General features: G+C 45.9%; 1 protein-coding gene across 4 annotated transcripts in view; it reads left to right on the top strand.

Annotated features, from left to right (window-relative positions):
- pard3ab (par-3 family cell polarity regulator alpha, b) overlaps positions 1–18976 on the top strand; it is a 211142-nt gene that overhangs the window by 130212 nt on the left and 61954 nt on the right. For 2 of the 4 annotated variants that reach the window (XM_030115320.1, XM_030115317.1), the window contains 7 exons: positions 771–959; positions 1540–1710; positions 5333–5483; positions 11335–11521; positions 12536–12687; positions 13482–13526; positions 18114–18344. In XM_030115320.1, the coding sequence (XP_029971180.1) occupies positions 771–959; positions 1540–1710; positions 5333–5483; positions 11335–11521; positions 12536–12687; positions 13482–13526; positions 18114–18344 (1126 nt within the window). The remainder of the gene's footprint in view (positions 1–770; positions 960–1539; positions 1711–5332; positions 5484–11334; positions 11522–12535; positions 12688–13481; positions 13527–18113; positions 18345–18976) is intronic. The other 2 variants (XM_030115321.1, XM_030115318.1) reach the window with 1 other exon arrangement.

The following is an 18976-nucleotide window of genomic DNA, read 5'->3' as shown; positions in this document are numbered from 1 at the left end:
ATTGTGAAGAGAAAAGCTAAAGTAAGTCTGCAAACTGCACACATTCACTTAGATTGACAGTTTTTTTTTTGTCTGCATTACATAATTACTAAATGTCTATTTAATGCTTTTAGCCAATGTTCCTCCAATGGCTTATGAATTCTTCACCATTTTGCCTTTCTGAGGCTGCTTTACCGATCCATTCCACCTCCGATTCAGGAAATCTTTAGCTAAGCTCCTGTTTAAAATCCAATCTCAGTTTGACTGTTTCTCCAAAGTCTGGAAGTTGTGCCTTCTCTCTGAGTATTGACGGGGGAAGGCGAGGCCCTCGGCTTGATAAGACAACACCAGTCCCTGCCCGTGTATGCTAAGTACCCGATTTAGCACTTATGAGCACAAACCTGTTTTAAAACTAATACATCTGACGCCGTTAATGAGCTTGCACTCTGATTTATCTCCCTGCTATCTGCCCGGCTGCAATTTATACGCAAGCACTTTTCATTAACCTCAAGTGGGCAAATGAATGTCCTTTTTAACTTTTCGTCCTTTGGGTAACACAAAGGAGCACCGTGAGAGCACAGCGAGGCTGAAGTGGCTTTTCCCGATATTGCTTTAGGCTGGAGTAATTGCCCCAATGTTTTTTTGCTTTGTCTTATCAAATGCTAATTATGGTATAGGCGTATTTAACTGCATTAAAAAGCACGTCCATCTCTGTGGACGCTGCAGATCTTTAGATAGAGCACGGTTGCAGGATGTGGAATGAGGTTCCGTGTCTGTCGGCTCTCTTGCAGAAGGCGGAGGAGGACGAGTTGGTCTTGACTCCAGACGGTACCAGAGAGTTCCTGACCTTCGAGATCCCCCTCAGTGACTCCGGCTCGGCGGGTTTGGGTGTCAGCGTCAAAGGCAACCGCTCCAAGGAAAACCATGCGGATCTGGGCATCTTTGTGAAATCCATCATCAATGGTGGAGCGGCCTGTAAGGTACGACACCCTCCGTGTGTTTAATGAACGAGTCGAAATATGAAAGACAAGTGAGGAATTTTCAGTAAAAAGGTACTTCAGTTAGATCAATTTATTTTGAAAATCCTAAATATCTTTTTCACGAGACTTCAAGGCTTTAAAAACGGATCGAACAGCAGCTTAAAGTCACGCTCGGTGGCTGCTTCCTGCACTTGTTTGACCTTAAAACAGACAAAGAGACGGAAAATGGCTCTTCTCGGTGATAAAGCTTAAGCTGTCACCGGAGCAGAGTGCCCTCGTTTCTGTGGCTGTCTCCACAACTGTAGTCAATTTCCATAGTCCTTCAACTTGATTGTTTTTTTTTTTCGTACAAACAAGCGTGTGTTGACAGCAGATAATAACAGACTTAAAAAGCACTCCTCTCTGCCAGACATCAGATCATGACTAGAAACAAGATATGCTCTTTCAGAGCCCGTTTGATCGGATCAAGGTCACTGTAAAGTTGGAAGAAAGGCTGTTCTTATTTGTCGTATAGTTTGGTAATTGGCTGGAGAATGTCTAAACACACAACAACAACAACGGTTGTCTCCTGAACCTAAAGGACGGACGCCTGCGGGTAAACGACCAGCTAATTGCTGTCAACGGCGAGTCGCTGCTGGGCAAAACCAACCAAGACGCCATGGAGACGCTTCGCAAGTCGATGTCAACGGAGGGTAACAAGCGTGGGATGATCCAGCTCATCGTGGCCAGACGAGTGGCTAAAAGGAGTGAGGTGAGAAAAAAAAAAACCACAAACACAAACTGGATGCAACAATCAAACACGAACTGAGTCTAGTTCTTTTCTATTTCCTGTTTTAGTTTTACCCAAACGAGAGCTGGAGTCACACTCAGATGATCAGTAATTAACCTATAAAAGGATTTCAAGGGGGGGAAAAAGCTTAAAATAACAGGAGTTTTCCCACAGGCCACCGAGACATATTAGGCAATTTTGAGTCAACAATTAACCTCTAAAGCATGTTTTTAGGCCGTGAGAGAAACCAGGTGTGTCCAGAGAAAAAAACCCATGGAGGAGAATAATCTGGCAGTGAGAAAGGAGCGCTGAGCACTTTATCAACGTACAGCCCTAAAAAGACCCGCTTGTTTAAAAAAACATCAGCGGAGCCAAAGCAAACCACTGGGGGACGTCGTTATGAGCATCAAATAATTCTTTCACAGCATATAAGTAAGAAGTCGGGTCACGGTGGTTTCGGGCCACTCCCACTCTCTGCTCTCCGACGGCCGCCTGAGGGAAACAGAAACACTTCCATGAACCGAACGACACCATCCCCCCCCCCCCCCCCCCCCCCCCCCCCCCCCCCCTCCCCTCCTCCCCTCCCCTCGATGCCATGTTTTTACATTCTCTATACACCTTGGCCTGTCGCCGGCTTCAGCACCGAGTCTGGATCCGTGCACACATGCGCGGGCACGCACGTCTTCCCCCGTCCACGTGTCCGCCTCTGGCACTGCCTTGCCTTCTCTGCACTGCTCTCTTTCCAACCTGGTGTGTCAGAGTTTTGATTTCCCCTCGGCCCGTGTGGTAATTGAAAGCAGAGGCTAAGCCTGGAGGTGTGTTTCGTGCGCACGCGCCTGCACGAGGGAGCCTGTGCCCGAGCGCGCGTGTGTGTCTTTGCGCACGTGCGTGTGCGTAGTTTGTGCTTCTGCACGTCCGAGTTATGCATGTATGCATTTATTTTCAAGGAGAGATATCGGTGTTCGCCTGTTGAGGTGGCGTGTGTGCGTGCATGTGAGTGCGTGCATGTGCACGCTCCAGCTTATTGCAGGCATGTCAAGGCAGTGGGACTTCACAGCGAGCATGTTGGATGAATAAAATTCGAGCTCTGGGACTTTTGTCAATCTTTGCTTCACATGCAGAGCCGGAGGCTTCGCCTCAGGCTTTTCCAAGGGTCTGGCTATTTGGAGTAAACAGCGTCCACGACGACTCTGGGAAAACAAGGGGAGGAAAACAACACTCAAGCTCAAAGAGACCACTTACAGCCGGTTTCAGAAGTCTGAATCAGGTGACGGATAGTTGTTACAGCCTCATAACTGGCTGTCAGTTAAATATTAGTTAAAATGGACAACAGCATTGAAGACATGGCTTATTTGACATTTACTGGCTTGCTTTATAATCCCGTACTCACTTTCCTCCACATGTCACTGTCCCATGACAGCCAATCTCGAATCAATCTCATGTTTCCGGTCCAATAAATTACAAATCCAACTGCTTTCGGATCATTCTTCCCTTTGTCCTCGCCGGAACACAACACACCCGGAGCCGCCGACTTCCTCCACATCACCACCGGCGCTCGATGAGATCGAGACCTTCCCGGAGCTTCGTTATCGGCCTGAATATGCAATGAGCCGCGGCGCGCCTTGTTGACGTCCCCCCAAACCCTTTCTTGGTATTGTAAATCCCATCGGCCGATACCGAGGCGTTTCACCTCGGCCCCTCGGCCGACCGATTCATTATCTTCCTCATTTAAAGTCAGGAGCGGGAGCGTGCCAGCAGTCACGGTGCCATGTGTCGACCTCGGAATTGAGTTTGTTTCCTGGGTGGATTTGTCGTGGCTGTGTGAAGTTTTAGATTAGCTCTTCCAGCCATGACTCTGTAGGCAGTTTCAACTGACTCGATTTCTTCTTCACTTGTGGTGTAAAAACCCCAATAAATGAAATGACCCAAGTGTTTATCTGGTCCATATGGGCTGTTTGGTCATTTATCGCCTCATCTGTATCTGATGTAAAAAAAAAAAAAAAAAAAAAAGAAGAAGAAGAAGCTACAAGTCTTTCTCTTTCTGTAAAATACTGTCAAATGTCTGTTTTCTCATCATGCACTTGAGGGAGTTTCATTCTTCTGTGTTCAGCATCGTGGAGGATCTTCTCCACATCAACAACACACAATCACTTACTGCTACCGTCCGTCAGATCTGAAATACCTCACGAATTTCTACTAGAAACTGTTTAAAATAAATAGGTAGATAGACTCTAACCCAAAGTAACCATGTACAGTCCAAAGAACATCAAAAATATAACAACAGTTACAATCATCCCTGTAAGTAGTTAGGGTAAAGTAATTATTTTTCAGGGTGTGTGAATTCTCCATGTTCTAAAATCAAGTTTCACCCTTAAATAAATGTAACGCCTTCTTTCTGCTGATACATCCTGTTTTACCTTGTGCATAACGTGAGCAATTTAACCATTTCTGTCAATTTGAACAGATGCAACTCTAAAAAATGAGGTTATATGCTGATGATGGTCAATATTAAGAATAAAATTAATTAACTCATGGTTCTGAAGGACGATGAGTAAATACAGTGAAATCAGGAGGTTGTTGCCACAGATCTCAGCACAGTGGGTTTTTTTTTTTTTAAAGAAGATTTACTTCAACACATTGTGTTCAGGATATTTTATGTGGATCCTTCTTCTTTTCCCATGAGGAAACCTGTGATGTGAAAATGTTTGTTGCCATGGCGTCTGAACAAGCAGCCCTTCAGTCTGACATCCACTTTATTACACTTTACGTTCCTGCCAGGCCTTTTATCACCCACATGTGCATTTTCTCATGAACTGAACTTGTTTGTTTACATCCGTATCTCTCCGGCAGTGGATATTACAACACCTCAACCGTTTAGTGAGCTGAAAGGATCATTGGGCAAAGACCTTCTGCCAGAATCGAATCCCAGCCTTGCTAGTTATAGTCATTGATTGGGGTAATTTGGCTCTGGTATTGACTGGAGTGTGATAGTGTTATCGCTTGTTATGTGATGCCGGCGATGATGGTTATCTTCATGGCAAGAGCTGTCATCACCTTCAGCAAGAAATGGAAAAGCCATAGCGAATCGATATAGTCAACGATCCAATGGACAGACACTGAGAGCAGGCTCACACACATACACACACACACACACAGTCACACACCCTCCCTGCTAGGCCGGAGATGTGTGCTTATGGGTGACAGGGCCAGCAAATCGTCTGTTTGTCCAGCAAACAAGAGAGTATCATCATGTGTCCTGAGGGTAATGTCAGGATGCTAGCAGGCTAACCTTCCCCTGCGGGGCGACCGTGAGCTCGCCAACAGCCCGTGGCTCAGCAGCCTATTGGAAATCCATGCTCATTTATCCTTGTTATCGCAGTGGTAGCATTAGCATGGATAGCTGCCCCTGTGTCATCCATTACTCTTTAGCAAATGTTAGCATGGCCAGTTCACTTCAACCGCATTCGGTCGGACTTTTCTTCTTTTTACTCGTGTGCGAAGGATTTTCTTGTCCTTCATCAAGCAGTGCCGTTTTAACTTTGAATCGCATATTAAAAAAGAGAAATGATGAGGTGAAGCTAATTCCTGCTCTGTCTTTCATCAGGAGACGCCAGGGAGCCCGATGGGACCCCAGCAGACTCTGAACACCTCCCTGGACGACCACGAACGGAGAATCTCACACTCTCTCTACGGCGGCCTCGAGGGGCTCGACGACAACCTGATGCCACGACAAGGAATGATGCCACGCACAATAGGTCCGACGATCTCTTCTTTTCTTTATTCAACTCATTTGTCACTCTTTCACATTGGCGTTGCGTGATATACTGGAGGATGGCAGAATTTTGGGGGGAACCGTGAAGCCCATCTATCCGGCTCTGATAAGGTTAATATTATGACAGTCAGACAGCTGGGTCAGAGCTTCTCCGGGACGCTCGCGCCTGCGGGATGTCCTCAGTCTTGTAGCGGTCACGACCTTCCCGCAGTGATTTGAAGCAGGAAAACTGGCGAACCAGCGATCGGGTCACAAGTGGTCTCAGCTCACTGATGCACAGAGAAAATGGAAGCGAACCACTGGGGTCAAAAGTCACTGGAACTCCTGCTGGAGAAGCTGATATTACAACTGGATTCAGTGCTGTACAATGTTACTACAGTGGTCCTCTGCATCGGGTCTCGATCTTCCTGATTTCATTATATTTATTTAGCATTGCATCATAGTTTTATAGCTGGTCAATGAGTAGTTTGCAGTAGATACTCAAATAAAACTGGAAGAAATGTGAATGTCTGTTGCCGGATGACCTGTCCGTCATTGCTCAAACAGGCTCGGAGTTGGTTTGGGAGTGTGTGTGTTTGTTGGCCAAAGTGCAGGAGATTAGCGGGCTTGTTTGAGTCGGCGTGCGGGAGCTTTGCCGCCCGCATGTGCGGGATTGCACCCTCGTGACATCCGAACGGCGGACGGGACGGGCGGTTTGGCGAAAGCAGGCGCTTTTTCACAGCAGATGGTGCGACCATGCAGAAGTGCAGGATTACCCAAACTGTTTCTTCGCTTTTAATAATCTACGTGTATTGAGGTGCATGAAAATACTTTTTCTTTTTTTCCTGCTGAGTCGGCAAATACCTTTTAAATTAGCTTAGCAGAGAAACAGTTGAGCCGATACACCAACTTTTAATCACTTTTCTTTCTTCGCAGCCACTACAGACGCTGCCTCATTAATCAACGCACATTAAGGTGAAGGCTTGAGGTCTGTTTTTCCTCACGCGGAGCGGCTGGCATTGATCACTGAAAGAAGTTATGAGTGACAGAGAGCGCCAATAGACGAAGCAGCAGTCGCTGTATTCATTCCATATTCCGAGCTTCTAATGAATGTACAGCACAGGGTTCAGAGTCAAGGCAGATGCATATAGAGGAGATGAAATGCTTCTCAGCTTGAATATTGCTGTTTATCTGAACAGACAGTGACGCTTCGAAACTCTTCTGAAAGTTGATGTGTCCGATCACCCCGGACATCCACAGAGTCGGGAAATAAAAGAGAATTTTAAACCGAGACTCGGTGAAGTCACGGTCTTCACATGTTTCGGAGAGAAGTAGAGTATTTACTGCTTTTCAGATCTCTGAGACACTTTCGCTCTGCCAACGAGAAACTTAGAACAAGGCAGAAGAAACAGCATGGAGGAGTTTTCACTCCAAACAAGGGCACTTTTTTTTTTTTTTTTTTTTTTTTTTTTTTGACAAATTCAAGCAACTGATAAATAATCCAGAGGGTAATAACAGAAAGACAGTTCAGCTCTCTTCCAGGACTCAGTAATGAACATCAATCAATTAATCTGATCAGTTTCTCCTGCTTGGTTCATCTGTTGATAAATTGGTTAACAGAATTAAAAAAAAAAAAAAAAAAAAAAAAGAATGAAAGAAAACAATTCATGAGACGAAATAGGTGGGAAAATAATGGGACGAATTCCCATCTGAAGCCGTTTGATCTCTGATCTAAATCTTCCGCTCAGATTAAATGACTCTCAGGATGCAGAGTAGCTTCCAACCGTCGGCGTCAGCGGGAAGGATTACACCAAAGATGTTGGTGCTTAAATTGAATATCCCCACCTCACTCTGCAGTGTGCTGACTTTGTGAGGATTATTAAAAAAACACACACACACACACACACACGATGTGTGTTTCCCGACTCTTTGAGACTCCACGCCGCGAACGCTACACCTGCGCTCTGATCCTCCGTCACGTGCGCCTTGTTTTCGTGTCCCCGCTCTGAATCAGCTGAGCTGAAGCGGGGAAATGTGAGTTTTCTCCGCAGATTAGAGCAGATGCTGGAATCCTCGGCCTTCTTATAATCGCTATCACAGACACGTGAGACCTTTTCCCTGCTTATTAAACACTTAATCAGCCCAGTGGAGTGTTTTCCTTTCTTCTTTTTCCCCGACCACTTTAAGGATAAATTTCAACCCCACTTTATCATGACAAATCTTTTGGATGTACTTTTTACACGTGTTTTCCAAATCTGTTAAAATCGAGTGAGTAGTAAAAACCGAGAAATGTCGGTCGTTTTTTTTTTTTTTTTTTTTTTCCCAAGCGCTCAGAGATATTAAAGGCAGGACTTTTTTTTTTTTCTCGAGTTTTGAATCAAAGTGAGATTGGAGAGGTGGGGAAAGGATTAAAGCCTTATTTGAAATGTTGTTTAATTTGCCACTGTGGGCCGAAAGCAAAGAGGATAAAGGCCAGGAGGCTGTGGCTCTAAGCTGCTATTCTCCTCCTGTTGATTTTCTTAGCAGTGACCTCAAGCGAACTTTAAAAGATGGTTTCATTTCACAAATAGGAATAGAATAATTGCCTGTGGGCGACATTGGGTCGTCTTCTTTGGCTCCAGCAACAAGTAGTGTGAAAAAATTGCACAAAAATGAGCCACAAACTCCCAAGTTTTAGGCCTAGTTGTTGAAATGTTTTGTTTTTAATGAAGGAAACGGTGAAAACGATGTAGTTAACAGACCATTCCATGAGTTGGTGCTGTTGGTTGTTGTTTGAACAGAGGAACAACGGGCAGCAGCGCTCCCGTGCGCGCTGATGCCTGTAATGACAGAGTGGCTGGAGGCAGTGTACCGCTCTCCCATGTGTGGTCTGGAGTTAGAATCCCAGCTGAAGATCGCGGCGTGCGCCGTTTTATCTTTTTTTCTCGTGAGTCAGCAGAAAAGTGGCGATCTGGAAAAAGCTCCACGCTCAGCTGCTGCATCGCTGAGACCCGAAGAAGAAGAAGAAGAAGAGGAGCGGAGCTGCAGCTCCCAGAAGTGTGTGAAACACCAAGGCGGGCTTTGCATGCTCAGCAAGCCTCCCTTGAATAAATAAAACTATCGTGTGAGTGTGTGTGTGTGTGAGCCGGAGGGAGGCGGGAGTGTCTTTTCACAGAAAAAAAAAAAAAGAAGAAGCCAGTTCTGTAGTTGTGAGTCGGTGCCACCAGACATAAATCATGCATTAGGGCTTTCTTAGAAGACAACATCATCCCCATTCAGCACATATCGGCTCTGGTCTCGGCCAGCGCACGCTCTCAGATCACTCGCCGGTTTTGTGCACTCTGAAAGATGCCAATGGATAAGAGAGCGACTTAATTATTCCTTCAGGCCAATCGCTTTCAAGGCCCGGCACCCCTGGCAATAACCTCCTTACTAATTATGCAAATAGATGGAGACAAGACAAAATTAAAATCGAGGGAGGGAGGGAGGGAGGGGGGAAAACTCCTTCTCTTGTCTTTCACTCCCTGTTATTCTCACATTTAGTTTCTTTTCTCCTCTTTGCGTTTAAGTATTCAATAGTTTCAGACAGAACACATTGGATGTTACCCTTGAAACGCCACGTGAGCAGAATGTGAACGGGGGGGTGTTAACAGAAATTATTTAAAGATAATGTTAAATGGCGTTCAAAACTTTGACATTTTACATGTTTATCGTGTATTGTTCTCTGTGCACGTGTGTGCTTATGTGTTTTCATTCCAAAAGCAGTCAGCAGCACCAACTCGTGGCCTGGCGTGTTAACCACATGTAAACTAACATCTGTCTTTTACTTGGACTTTAAAAAAAAAAAATCCATTCTTTATGGTGATGTCGATGTGATCTGTGTGTGAAGCTGCTTCCGTTTCTCCCTCTGCAGACGATGCGGAGTGTTTATTAGTTCGATTCTCAGGTGGCGCTGGCCGATCCGTCCGCCTGGCAGCGGCATTGTCGCTGGCCGACGGCTGCCCTCGGGCGCTGGCACTGAAACAAAGCCTCCTTCTTCTCCTTTCCTTTTACCAACGCGGCGAGTTGACAGATTCATTGGTTTTCTACTCACTCGCTGCCAGTTGATTGTGCTGCAGTGATTCATTCTCTGACATTGATGGGATTCTCAGTGTTGCGCATTGGACTGCTTAGGGAAATGGGATTAAGTGGTTTTGTGAGAGCACATGTGTGCAGACATTTGTACACAGTGTGTGTGTGTGTGTGTGTGTGGGGCTGTGTTGGGGTAGAGGACTCACCCGGACTCCTAAATTTGCAGTGACTAACAAACATACGCAGCAGGAAGGGGCCGAAGCGAGGGCGAATTCCTGGATGCCGTTACTGAATTTGTAACTTTTTGTAATTAGTGTCATTATGTTGATGTTTCTTCAATCAACCCTCCATTTCTCATTAACTAATCAAGCATTACTAGTCATGTTTAAAGAGTTCATGTCAACCCTTTGACCTGAGTTCATCCATCTTCTGAACGCTTTCATGTTACACGTTTGGATTTACCAGTAAGAAATCATGGAAATTATCTATTTAAGTTGAAAGATAGTGTTAATGCTCCTGCATCACGTCATTTCTTTTGATTATTATTGTCCTGAACGTTTCTGTTGCGTTGGAGGAGGGAGACGTCTTGGGTGACGAGGACCAGGCCTGGGAAACACTGAGCTGTTACCAGCCGGGGTCGTGCCAGGATAAAGTGCCTTAATGAGTTAATTTGAATAAAAGTTCACTCAAGAAGTTCCTTGACGACTGTTTAATTGACCCCCGCACACGCACATCCGCACCCTCCCTCGCTCACACTCGTCCCCGTCACCTCTTTGTTCTCCTGCAGTCTGTTGATTTACACGAGACCATTCAGTCCGGCTGGCTGGACGCCCCCGGCAGCCCAGGGTCTCAGCACCCCGGGGCCCTTTCACCTGATTATCTAGCCCCCAGAGGCCCGAGCGCAGGACGGTTCCAGCACCCCGTGGTCCCGGCATGTGATTGGACGCAGCGCCTGAACCCGGAGGCCTCGGCACCCGGCCGGCAGGCCTGGCTCAGAGCCGCAGGTCCACGGCTTTAAAACCCGGAGTTCTTTGAAAAGACAAACAGCCCTCCTCCCTGAGCTCAGCGCACAGAGCCGCTCCCGCCCCCCCCCCCCCCCCCCCCCCCCCCCACCGCCCTCCCCTTCGTTTTTGATGCCAATTTCAAAATAGAGATTAAAGACAGAGCCATGCACTGCATATCAATGGGAGTTTTTAAGCCGCTGCTTTTCAGCAGCAGAGAAAGAGGACGGTGTGATTCCCTCCACGGCGCAGGGAACTTTTTATCTTTTATTTGTGAGGTCAAAGCCTGAAATAATCACGTTGTCTCGACACGGAAACATTATTCTGGCTGCTACCGAACTCTTCTGTGTTAACTGATTAAACAAGAGGTTTGATTCTGCTTTAAAACTCCAAAAAACGATGAGCGTGTTGAGAAGTTACCCTGATCGGTTTTCACTTCTCCAGTCAGGATTAAAAATAAACTGTAGTCACATTTACTGAGTTTTCAATCTGCTTGCGAACAGACTGGCGGGCGAGTTGTGAACTGTGCGAACAAAACTGTTCACTCTGACAATAAACTCATAATTTATGCGAGAGATAAAACACCCAGAAAAAAAAAAACGAAAAGACAAAAAAAAACTGTTGTGAAGCTGTGAGAAGTTTTAGGTGTGCAGACACACACATTCACACACACACACACTCATGCACATAATCTGTGAGTTTTAGTCATATGAATAAAATAGTAACTGCAGCATTAGGATTTATTGATTTGGATTTTCAAACCGTTAGATGACAAAGAATCAACCTTTTTTTTGTCTCTTTCAGGGAACTACCAGCTGTCGCCGACCGTCAACATGCCGCAGGACGACACCGTGATCATCGAGGACGACCGGCCGCCGCTGCTCCCGCCTCACCTCTCCGACCAGTCGTCGTCCAGCTCTCACGACGACGTGGCCTTCGCCGCGGACGTGACGCCGTCGTGGGCCAAAGAGCCGCCCGTTCAGAACGACAGGTGGGCCGAGAAACCGGACTCTCCATCCCTCCACCCTCCTCCCCTGTAAACTCTGAATGTGGTGTTTGAACTGTAGCATGTCCTCAAGGCCAGTGTGGGTCTTCTGTTGTTGGTAGCCGTGTGTGTGTGTGTGTGTGTGTGTTCTTTCCATTGATTGCTCTTTGATTGGAAGCGGTGTTGGCAGCGCCTGTACTGGCCTGATGTCAAGGACCTGTGTCGTGACACAGTGCTGATGAAAAGCTGTTTGAGGAAGTTAAATAAATCAATATAACGTCAGGCTGCTGCTGTAACACGCGTCCATTTCATCACCTCATATTATTATCAAATATCGCAAAGAGAGAAATTTTATTTACGTCATTCTACGTTTGTTTTTGCTCTGTCCTTTCCAGTTTTTTTTTTTTTGTTTTTTTTTTATTATTATCCTCTGACAAATCCATTTTGGTGTCAAACGCATTTTAATTCAGGAGCCACATGCAGCCACATTTTATCTTCAGTGAACCACACTGGTAAAATAGCTCCATAATAACCTTAAAATTTGATCTTTACAGTCTTTTTTTGTTGCATATTTGATGAAAATATCAATATTTTCTCAAACTCAAACAATTACTGGTGGAAAATTACTACAGTTTCAACATAAATTCAGTTTTAATGAAACCCTCTGGTGTTAAGGTCCAGGGAAATGTCAGAAAAAAACTCCTGCAGCTGTTCGCATTATGCATGTTTTAACAAACTCGCCCTGACAGCGTGGCTTTGAGACTAATGCTAGTTAGCGTTTCGCATTGCGATCGTTGAAGTTTCCTTCATGGCAGCATCACTGACATCTGAGCTGTGGTTTCAGTGTCGTGTTGTTTCCACAGCTCGGAAGAAATTAGTTGAAATTGAATAATGTCACCGTTTCCTTGGTGGGTTTTGTGGACCAGACTGGAGCCTCTTGCAGGCCGATTTTGGCCCGCAGCCCTTATGTTTGACAGCCCTGGCCTAAGCCCTTTCTGTCTGACCTCTGCGTCGTTCCAGCTCCCTGAATCCAGACGAGAATCAGGCCGACGGCGCCTTCCAGAGGGAAGGCTTTGGACGCCAGAGCATGTCGGAGAAGCGCACCAAGCAGTTCGGAGACGCCGCTCAGCTGGAGATCATCAAGACACGCAAGTCCAAGAGCATGGATCTAGGTACAACAGTGCAGACTGCTTTCCACAGTTTGGGTTAAATGATTGAAACTTGGGTGCATTGCCTTTTTCTGTCTCTGGTATTTTTTCAACTAAATTAGCAAGGTTGTGTTCATTAAATACAGGTTTCGGCTGAGAATCAGTCCTGTCAGGTGTTTCCGTCTCATATTCAAACAGTGGGGTGGAAAATGTATTTTGATGAGCCTTCATTTCCTGTTTCTCAGTCATCTGATGAAGCACTGAGCGCTAAAAACCCGGCGAATAAACAGTCTAGCCTTGAGTCCACATCCCTGCACACACTCCCGTGTTTCCGACGCGCTCCTTCTATTTAAATGCGTCCCTCCCTCTTTGCCTCTTTGTGTGAAAACAGACTTCCACTCCTCTCCTCAAAGTCGAGAACTTCGCCGCCGTTGATTCACCTTGAAATGGCTCCGAACAGCCGCTGATTGCTTTGGCTGCAGCCGTCTCCGCTCGCTCCCTCTATAATCATATCTAATCTTCCCCACCAGATTGCTGCTGTGCGCCATGTTGATATCACAACAAGTCTGATTGCTATCCTCGAAAACCTCTTTCCACTCCCCCCACCTCCCCCACTCCCCCCCCCCCCCCACCCCCACCCCCCTCGTGTCTCGCATGGTGTCCGACCCTAATTGAGACCGAGCCCCCTTCCGATGTTTGCCGTTGCTACCTGGATGTTGCATGTGGAATGCAGTGAGCACTAACTGAAACCCCAAATGTTTGTATCCCCCCCCCCTCCCCTCTCTCTCTTTTTTTTCCCCTCCTTCTTCCTTTAACAGTAGCCGACGAGATTAACCTCAGCCCTCGTCCCGAGGCCAACGCAGGTAAGACCGGTGCGCTCAAGGTAGACGGAAAACTCACTCAGCTGTCAACACGAGTCAGGAGACAATAGAACTGCGATCTGTCAGCGCAGCATTTTGACATAAAGCTGATCAGTGACTCTTCCACCGTGCTTTATGAGCTGCATTGGTGACATTTTCGATGCATTTTTATCAAAACGGTCCTCACTCCGCGCGGCGTTCCTCGTGTTTGACGTCCGTCCGCCGTCTCTCTTGACGAGACCCGATTTGTCGACGAAGCCTTGAGGTCGCCGCCGAACACGGTGGCGAAAACAGCCGGGCGACCGCAGATTTGATTTTCTCCGGTTTGCCGGAGTCGCGGCTCTGGCGCTAATTACGTTGCGCGTACGTCGAGGGTGAGAAAGCGCGGCGTCCTTGGTTGAAGCGGCGAGCTGATGGAGAGTCATCCGTCACTGTCGGCTCTCGTCTGTTTTCACCGTCTCCTCCGAACGAGAACGAGGGAGTCGGACATCAGGACGGAGAGAGAGGCGGAAAGTGAGCCTTGCACGATAAGAGAGAAAACGTCTCAGCAGTTTTTAGATCAGTCAAACTTGATTTCTTTCACTTTTCTTGAAGTTTGACTCAATTCAAAGTTCTTCATAAGAAAATGGTCAAAAATGGAGGATCAGTAAATCCAAGACTGGAATTCAAGAAATGTGAATAATATGTGAAGATGGAGGAAGGCTGAGTGAAAGAGACAGAAGATGACATTTTAATCTTGATTTATTTGCATTGGGCCGCAATGAGACGTTCTTAACTTCCGATCGGGTTATGATCCATGAGTCAGCGTGGATGAGGCTGCTGCATATTCGATGACGTGTGTCTGCCGGACGGCGGCAGCAGATGAGTCAGCTGGACCGTTACGTAATCCCATAAAAAAAGAAGAAGAAGAAAAAAAAACATAGGGACCAGGCATGCAATTACAGCTTTAAGCACAGTCACTTCATGCAACTGTGAAGAGGAAATAACAGTGGTTAATTCAATTGATCGATCATGATTAGAACTTTTTTTTTTTCCTTTGTTAAATAGTTTTTAACATGTCAAGTAGTTTTTGCTGAAAAACACTTCAGAATGACTTGCTCAGTGGAAAAAATGCCTTTTGTTTCCTGTGAGAAAGTCATAAATTTTCATTAAAATGCATTGCAGTCGGGTTATGTTAACATCATGAGAGAAGTTTTTACATTTTTCTCATTTTGTCACATATTTCTTATATTTGTCCTCTGCAGGAGGCAGAACTTAACTGACTCACGTTTTTTGTGGTTATTTTGAGCCTCCAGCAGATTTCTATCGCCTCCCTGGTTTTATGGTTTTTATTAAACGGCCTTGTTACGCTGAGTCACACCATGACTCAACTTTTCATGTTTTTCAGTTATAAAAAAAAACAAAAAAAAAAAAACAGCTGAACTATTTTATTGTTCTGCTAAAACAAAACAAAAAAAGTCTCCAAATCTCATGTGAAATGGTCTTTTGAAAATATAATTTATTGGAGGTCAAACTCACTAACGTTATGTTTCAGAAGCAGGAAATAATTACTTCCAAAAACATTTAAGAGGAGTTTTATGGGGTTGGTGGGATCGCCCAGAGGACGGCTTTCTCACAGGGATTTATGAAGCGGAGGGAAAGTTATGGATGCAGTTCTGGAGGCCGACAACAGTCGGAGGATTGTCCGGGGGCAGTGAGGTGTCCTGGTCCGACATGTGGCGGGAACCTGTGTCAATAAACCCATCGCGGCTCGGAGTTTCCCTCTCGGAGCGTCGCAGTCGCCGCTTCCCGCAGGACGGTTGTGTTTTGGCTCTGGTAAATGGAGCATGGGTCGTTTGTGCTTAGTGGAGAGTACACGTTGTTTAAAAATAAAAAAATAAAAAAAAAAATTCTGGTGAAGTGACACCAGGGGCCCACAAAGAGAAAATAAACCTGGGGGCACTTAAGTAAAACAGGAGGAATTCAATTAGCCCAAAATACAAGAGGGAGTGGAGACGCAGTCGTCTCTCTGAACACTGAGACGGAAAATCAAGCTGAAATATTTCAATCTTGCATCGACTTGAACACTGACAGCTCCAGTTTAGACCTTTTCTAGGTTTGGCCCAGTGAAAGGTGAAGATTTAAACCAGCTGGTCTGTTCTGCGGCTCTTTCCTCTTCCTGCTCTCTTTTCTCAGCGAAGCTGCTCGGCTAAAATGAGAAAGTATCTCCAGACGTGGTATTCGAGATTATTCTCCAGCTCTGGCAGGTCATTTGAATAAATTTCAATATATTTCACTCAAATTGATTTTATGAGCATTCCCCTTTTGTTTGAAGGAAGCCAATAACATTATGTTCAGAATAATAATTTAAATCACAACATCGCTGAAGTGGGTCTCTGGATCTCTTGAACCTCGATCAATATGCAAATGCAATCACAAATCTACTTTTTTTTGGGGACTTTTTTTGAGAAGAATCTACGGTGTTTTATTAATGAGATTTGCATACTTGAGATTTAGGACCAGTCACACTTTTCATTGTCCTGGATGAAAATATCCTGTTATGAACTAAACATACAGAAAGTTTGAGGAGTTTATTATCATCGTGTTCCATGTTTATGTCCTTTTTTAGAACAGAGGGTTCAACGCCGAACACTTTTCAAGGGAATAAGACAAAATCAGCTCGCAAGCACAAATACATTGTAACACATTGATGACATTGAGCTTAATTACAAGTTAAATAGGCAATTAGAAAGTATTATTCTTTGCAAAAACAACATAAAAGTGTGACTTTGTCCATGTAAAAGGACTAATTTTACTAACGAAGGAAGGAGATGCCAAATTCATGCTCCTAAAAGTTCAGGTAAATCTGCAAACGTCAAAATACAGTGTAAAAGATCCCATTAATTCATGAAAACAGTGTAATAGTGCAAGCCTTTTGTGTTATTCTCAGTCATTTTACTTTAAATCAGTCAAGAAAATCTCGTGATATTATATCTTTTCATCTGATATCTTCAACAAGCAAACTAAAAATAAAGCTCCTATTAGTAAAGTCCCTCTGCTGAAACCCGGACGCACCTCCGTATGAGGAGCACCTGTTTCACCTCCTCCTCTTCCTCCTCCTCATCCTCTTCCTCCCGAGGCGAAAGGAGCAATAATCTCCGACAACATTGTGCGATAATCAAACCTGGACGCTGTTTGTTTCGGCGGGAAAGGAAACGGATCGATGGCGCGTGTGTGACATTCCTCCTGACTGGCTACAAATTTCATTACAAGCCGCGGCTCCCAATGAAAATAACCATCAGCAAAATTGGAGAAACATGACAGTTTAATTAAAGTAAGACTATTCGTACGGCGGCGCGGGCATAATTTTAGCTCCCATATGGCACCTTTCAGCGGCTGGGAGCGGATAATGAACGGGGAGGTTGGGTGGGGGGGGAGATAAGGTGAGGAGCTACGGAGGTAAATGAAAGAGTCACTAATCTCCTGGGCGGTGTCACTGCGGGGCCGGCGTGGGAGGAGGAGGAGGAGGAGGAGGAGGAGGAAGAGGAGGAGGAGCCGCCATGGACAGGAGGCCTGACCGGCGGGAAACAGGAGACGGGACGGAAAGGAAGAGTGAAAGAATTGATATTTAATGTAATATAAGATGAACTTGCCTGTGTGAAGACATAAGCTGAACTGGACTGAAATGTGTTTTTATGATTTCAAGTTAGAAATGTGGCACCACCCCTCGTCTTTACTGTGAAGTTACGAGTTCTAAACTCGCCGTCCCGATTCTCTTTTGTCTGTTTCACGAAGTTGCAGCATCTTGCGAGACCTAATTGGACAAACGCTCGTCGTCACATATTCCCAGTGAACTGAAATAAACCTCCAGTGAGGCTGAACTCTGGAATTATCATCCCTCTGTGGATCTGCTTCTCTTTCTGCCTCTATATCGTGCTATTAGGACGTGTGTGTGTGTGCGTGCGTGCGTGTGTGTGTGCGTGGGGATGTTCGCTCTCAAGGTCAGGGTGAGGTTGGTTGGAACAAATCCCAGAATCCATCCCAAATAAAAAAGCCCTTCAGTCCTGTACAGAATCGTCCTGCAGCCAGAGAAAATCACAGCAGACGCAGGGGGAGGTCGCCGGGGTCTCGTTTGGACAGATTTACTCGTTGCTTATTGGGAACTGACAGGAAGTGACTTGTTGTCAGATAAATGTCGCGTTGCCGAGTCACTGTTTGTTGTGGAGAAAGCCCGTCCTCTAAAATCATCTCACAGCTTCCCTTTAATTCACTTTGCATCGCTTCTTCAGCCTTTATTCCTCGTTGTAAACGACGTTTCTCTTCATCTGTTAGTTCCGTGATCCTGTAGTCAATTCAACTTCAGTTGAATTCAAGTCCTCAAAAAAGTTTGAAGTCGACCTTTCGCTCCATTTCATAATGAACAGACTCTGAACAAATTGACTTGAACTACCTCGGGAAAATTATATTTACATTCCTTTGCGAGTTGTTTGAAGTGAATGAAAGTGGCTGGATAAGTAGACGTGGAGTAGGTGATGAGACGGACACTGCAAACTGATTAGATCTGGTCGTGTTTGTCCATTTCCCACGATGCACCTCTGTCTGTCCGCTCAGGTTCCTCCACGAAGGACGTGGGCCCGTCGCTGGGCCTGAAGAAGTCCAGCAGCCTGGAGAGCCTGCAGACCGCCGTGGCCGAGGTGACCCTCAACGGGGACCTGCCCTTCCACAGGCCCCGCCCCCGCATCATCAGGGGGCGGGGCTGCAACGAGAGCTTCAGGGCCGCCATCGACAAGTCGTACGACCGGCCGGCGCCCGCCGAGGAGGACGACGAGGGCATGGAGACATGTAAGGGAGGGTTCCCGGGGGGACTCCTGGCTCGTCGCGGATCTGCCTGAAATGTGAAATCTGCACCGTTTGCACATCCCTCTAACGCTGATTGATCGCCTGAGCCACTAAAACTCCTGAAATCATGCATGGCAGCGACCAACGCGGCTGATTTAGCTCCTGCTTGTGGCCACAGCATATTAAAGACTCGGGGATGTAACTGCCGCCATGTTTTTTTGGGTTGAAAAAAAAAAAAGATTTTTTTTTCTCCGCTGTATCCGGCTCATCTACTCCAGGAATTACAATTGAAACGAAGCCAAAAGGAGAAGCTTATTAAAAATAACCATTTCCACTGATATTACCATACAAAAGGCATATTGTCCAAAAAGCGCTCGGTCACCCATGAGCTCCCTCCACAGCAGCCGCTGACAGTTATGTAATTGTGCGATAAGAGGAGCAAAAATCCCCTCGCCGCCCTGCCTTAGTCCTAATTCTTTTATTTCCTCTGATTTAAAACATTGTAGGCGCAGATGGGCTTTAAAATTTACCAACCACAGATGCGCGCGTAAAAATCAGTGAGAGTTAGTGGCGGGGACGACGGCGCGAGGAAATCTTTAATCTGCGTTAAGTATTATTTCCCCTCAAGACTCATT

Source organism: Salarias fasciatus, chromosome 18 (genome assembly GCF_902148845.1).
Source record: "Salarias fasciatus chromosome 18, fSalaFa1.1, whole genome shotgun sequence".
Taxonomy (NCBI): Eukaryota; Metazoa; Chordata; class Actinopteri; order Blenniiformes; family Blenniidae; genus Salarias; species Salarias fasciatus.
The sequence above is the reverse complement of the archived record's forward strand: the minus strand, read 5'-3'. Positions and strand labels throughout refer to the sequence as shown.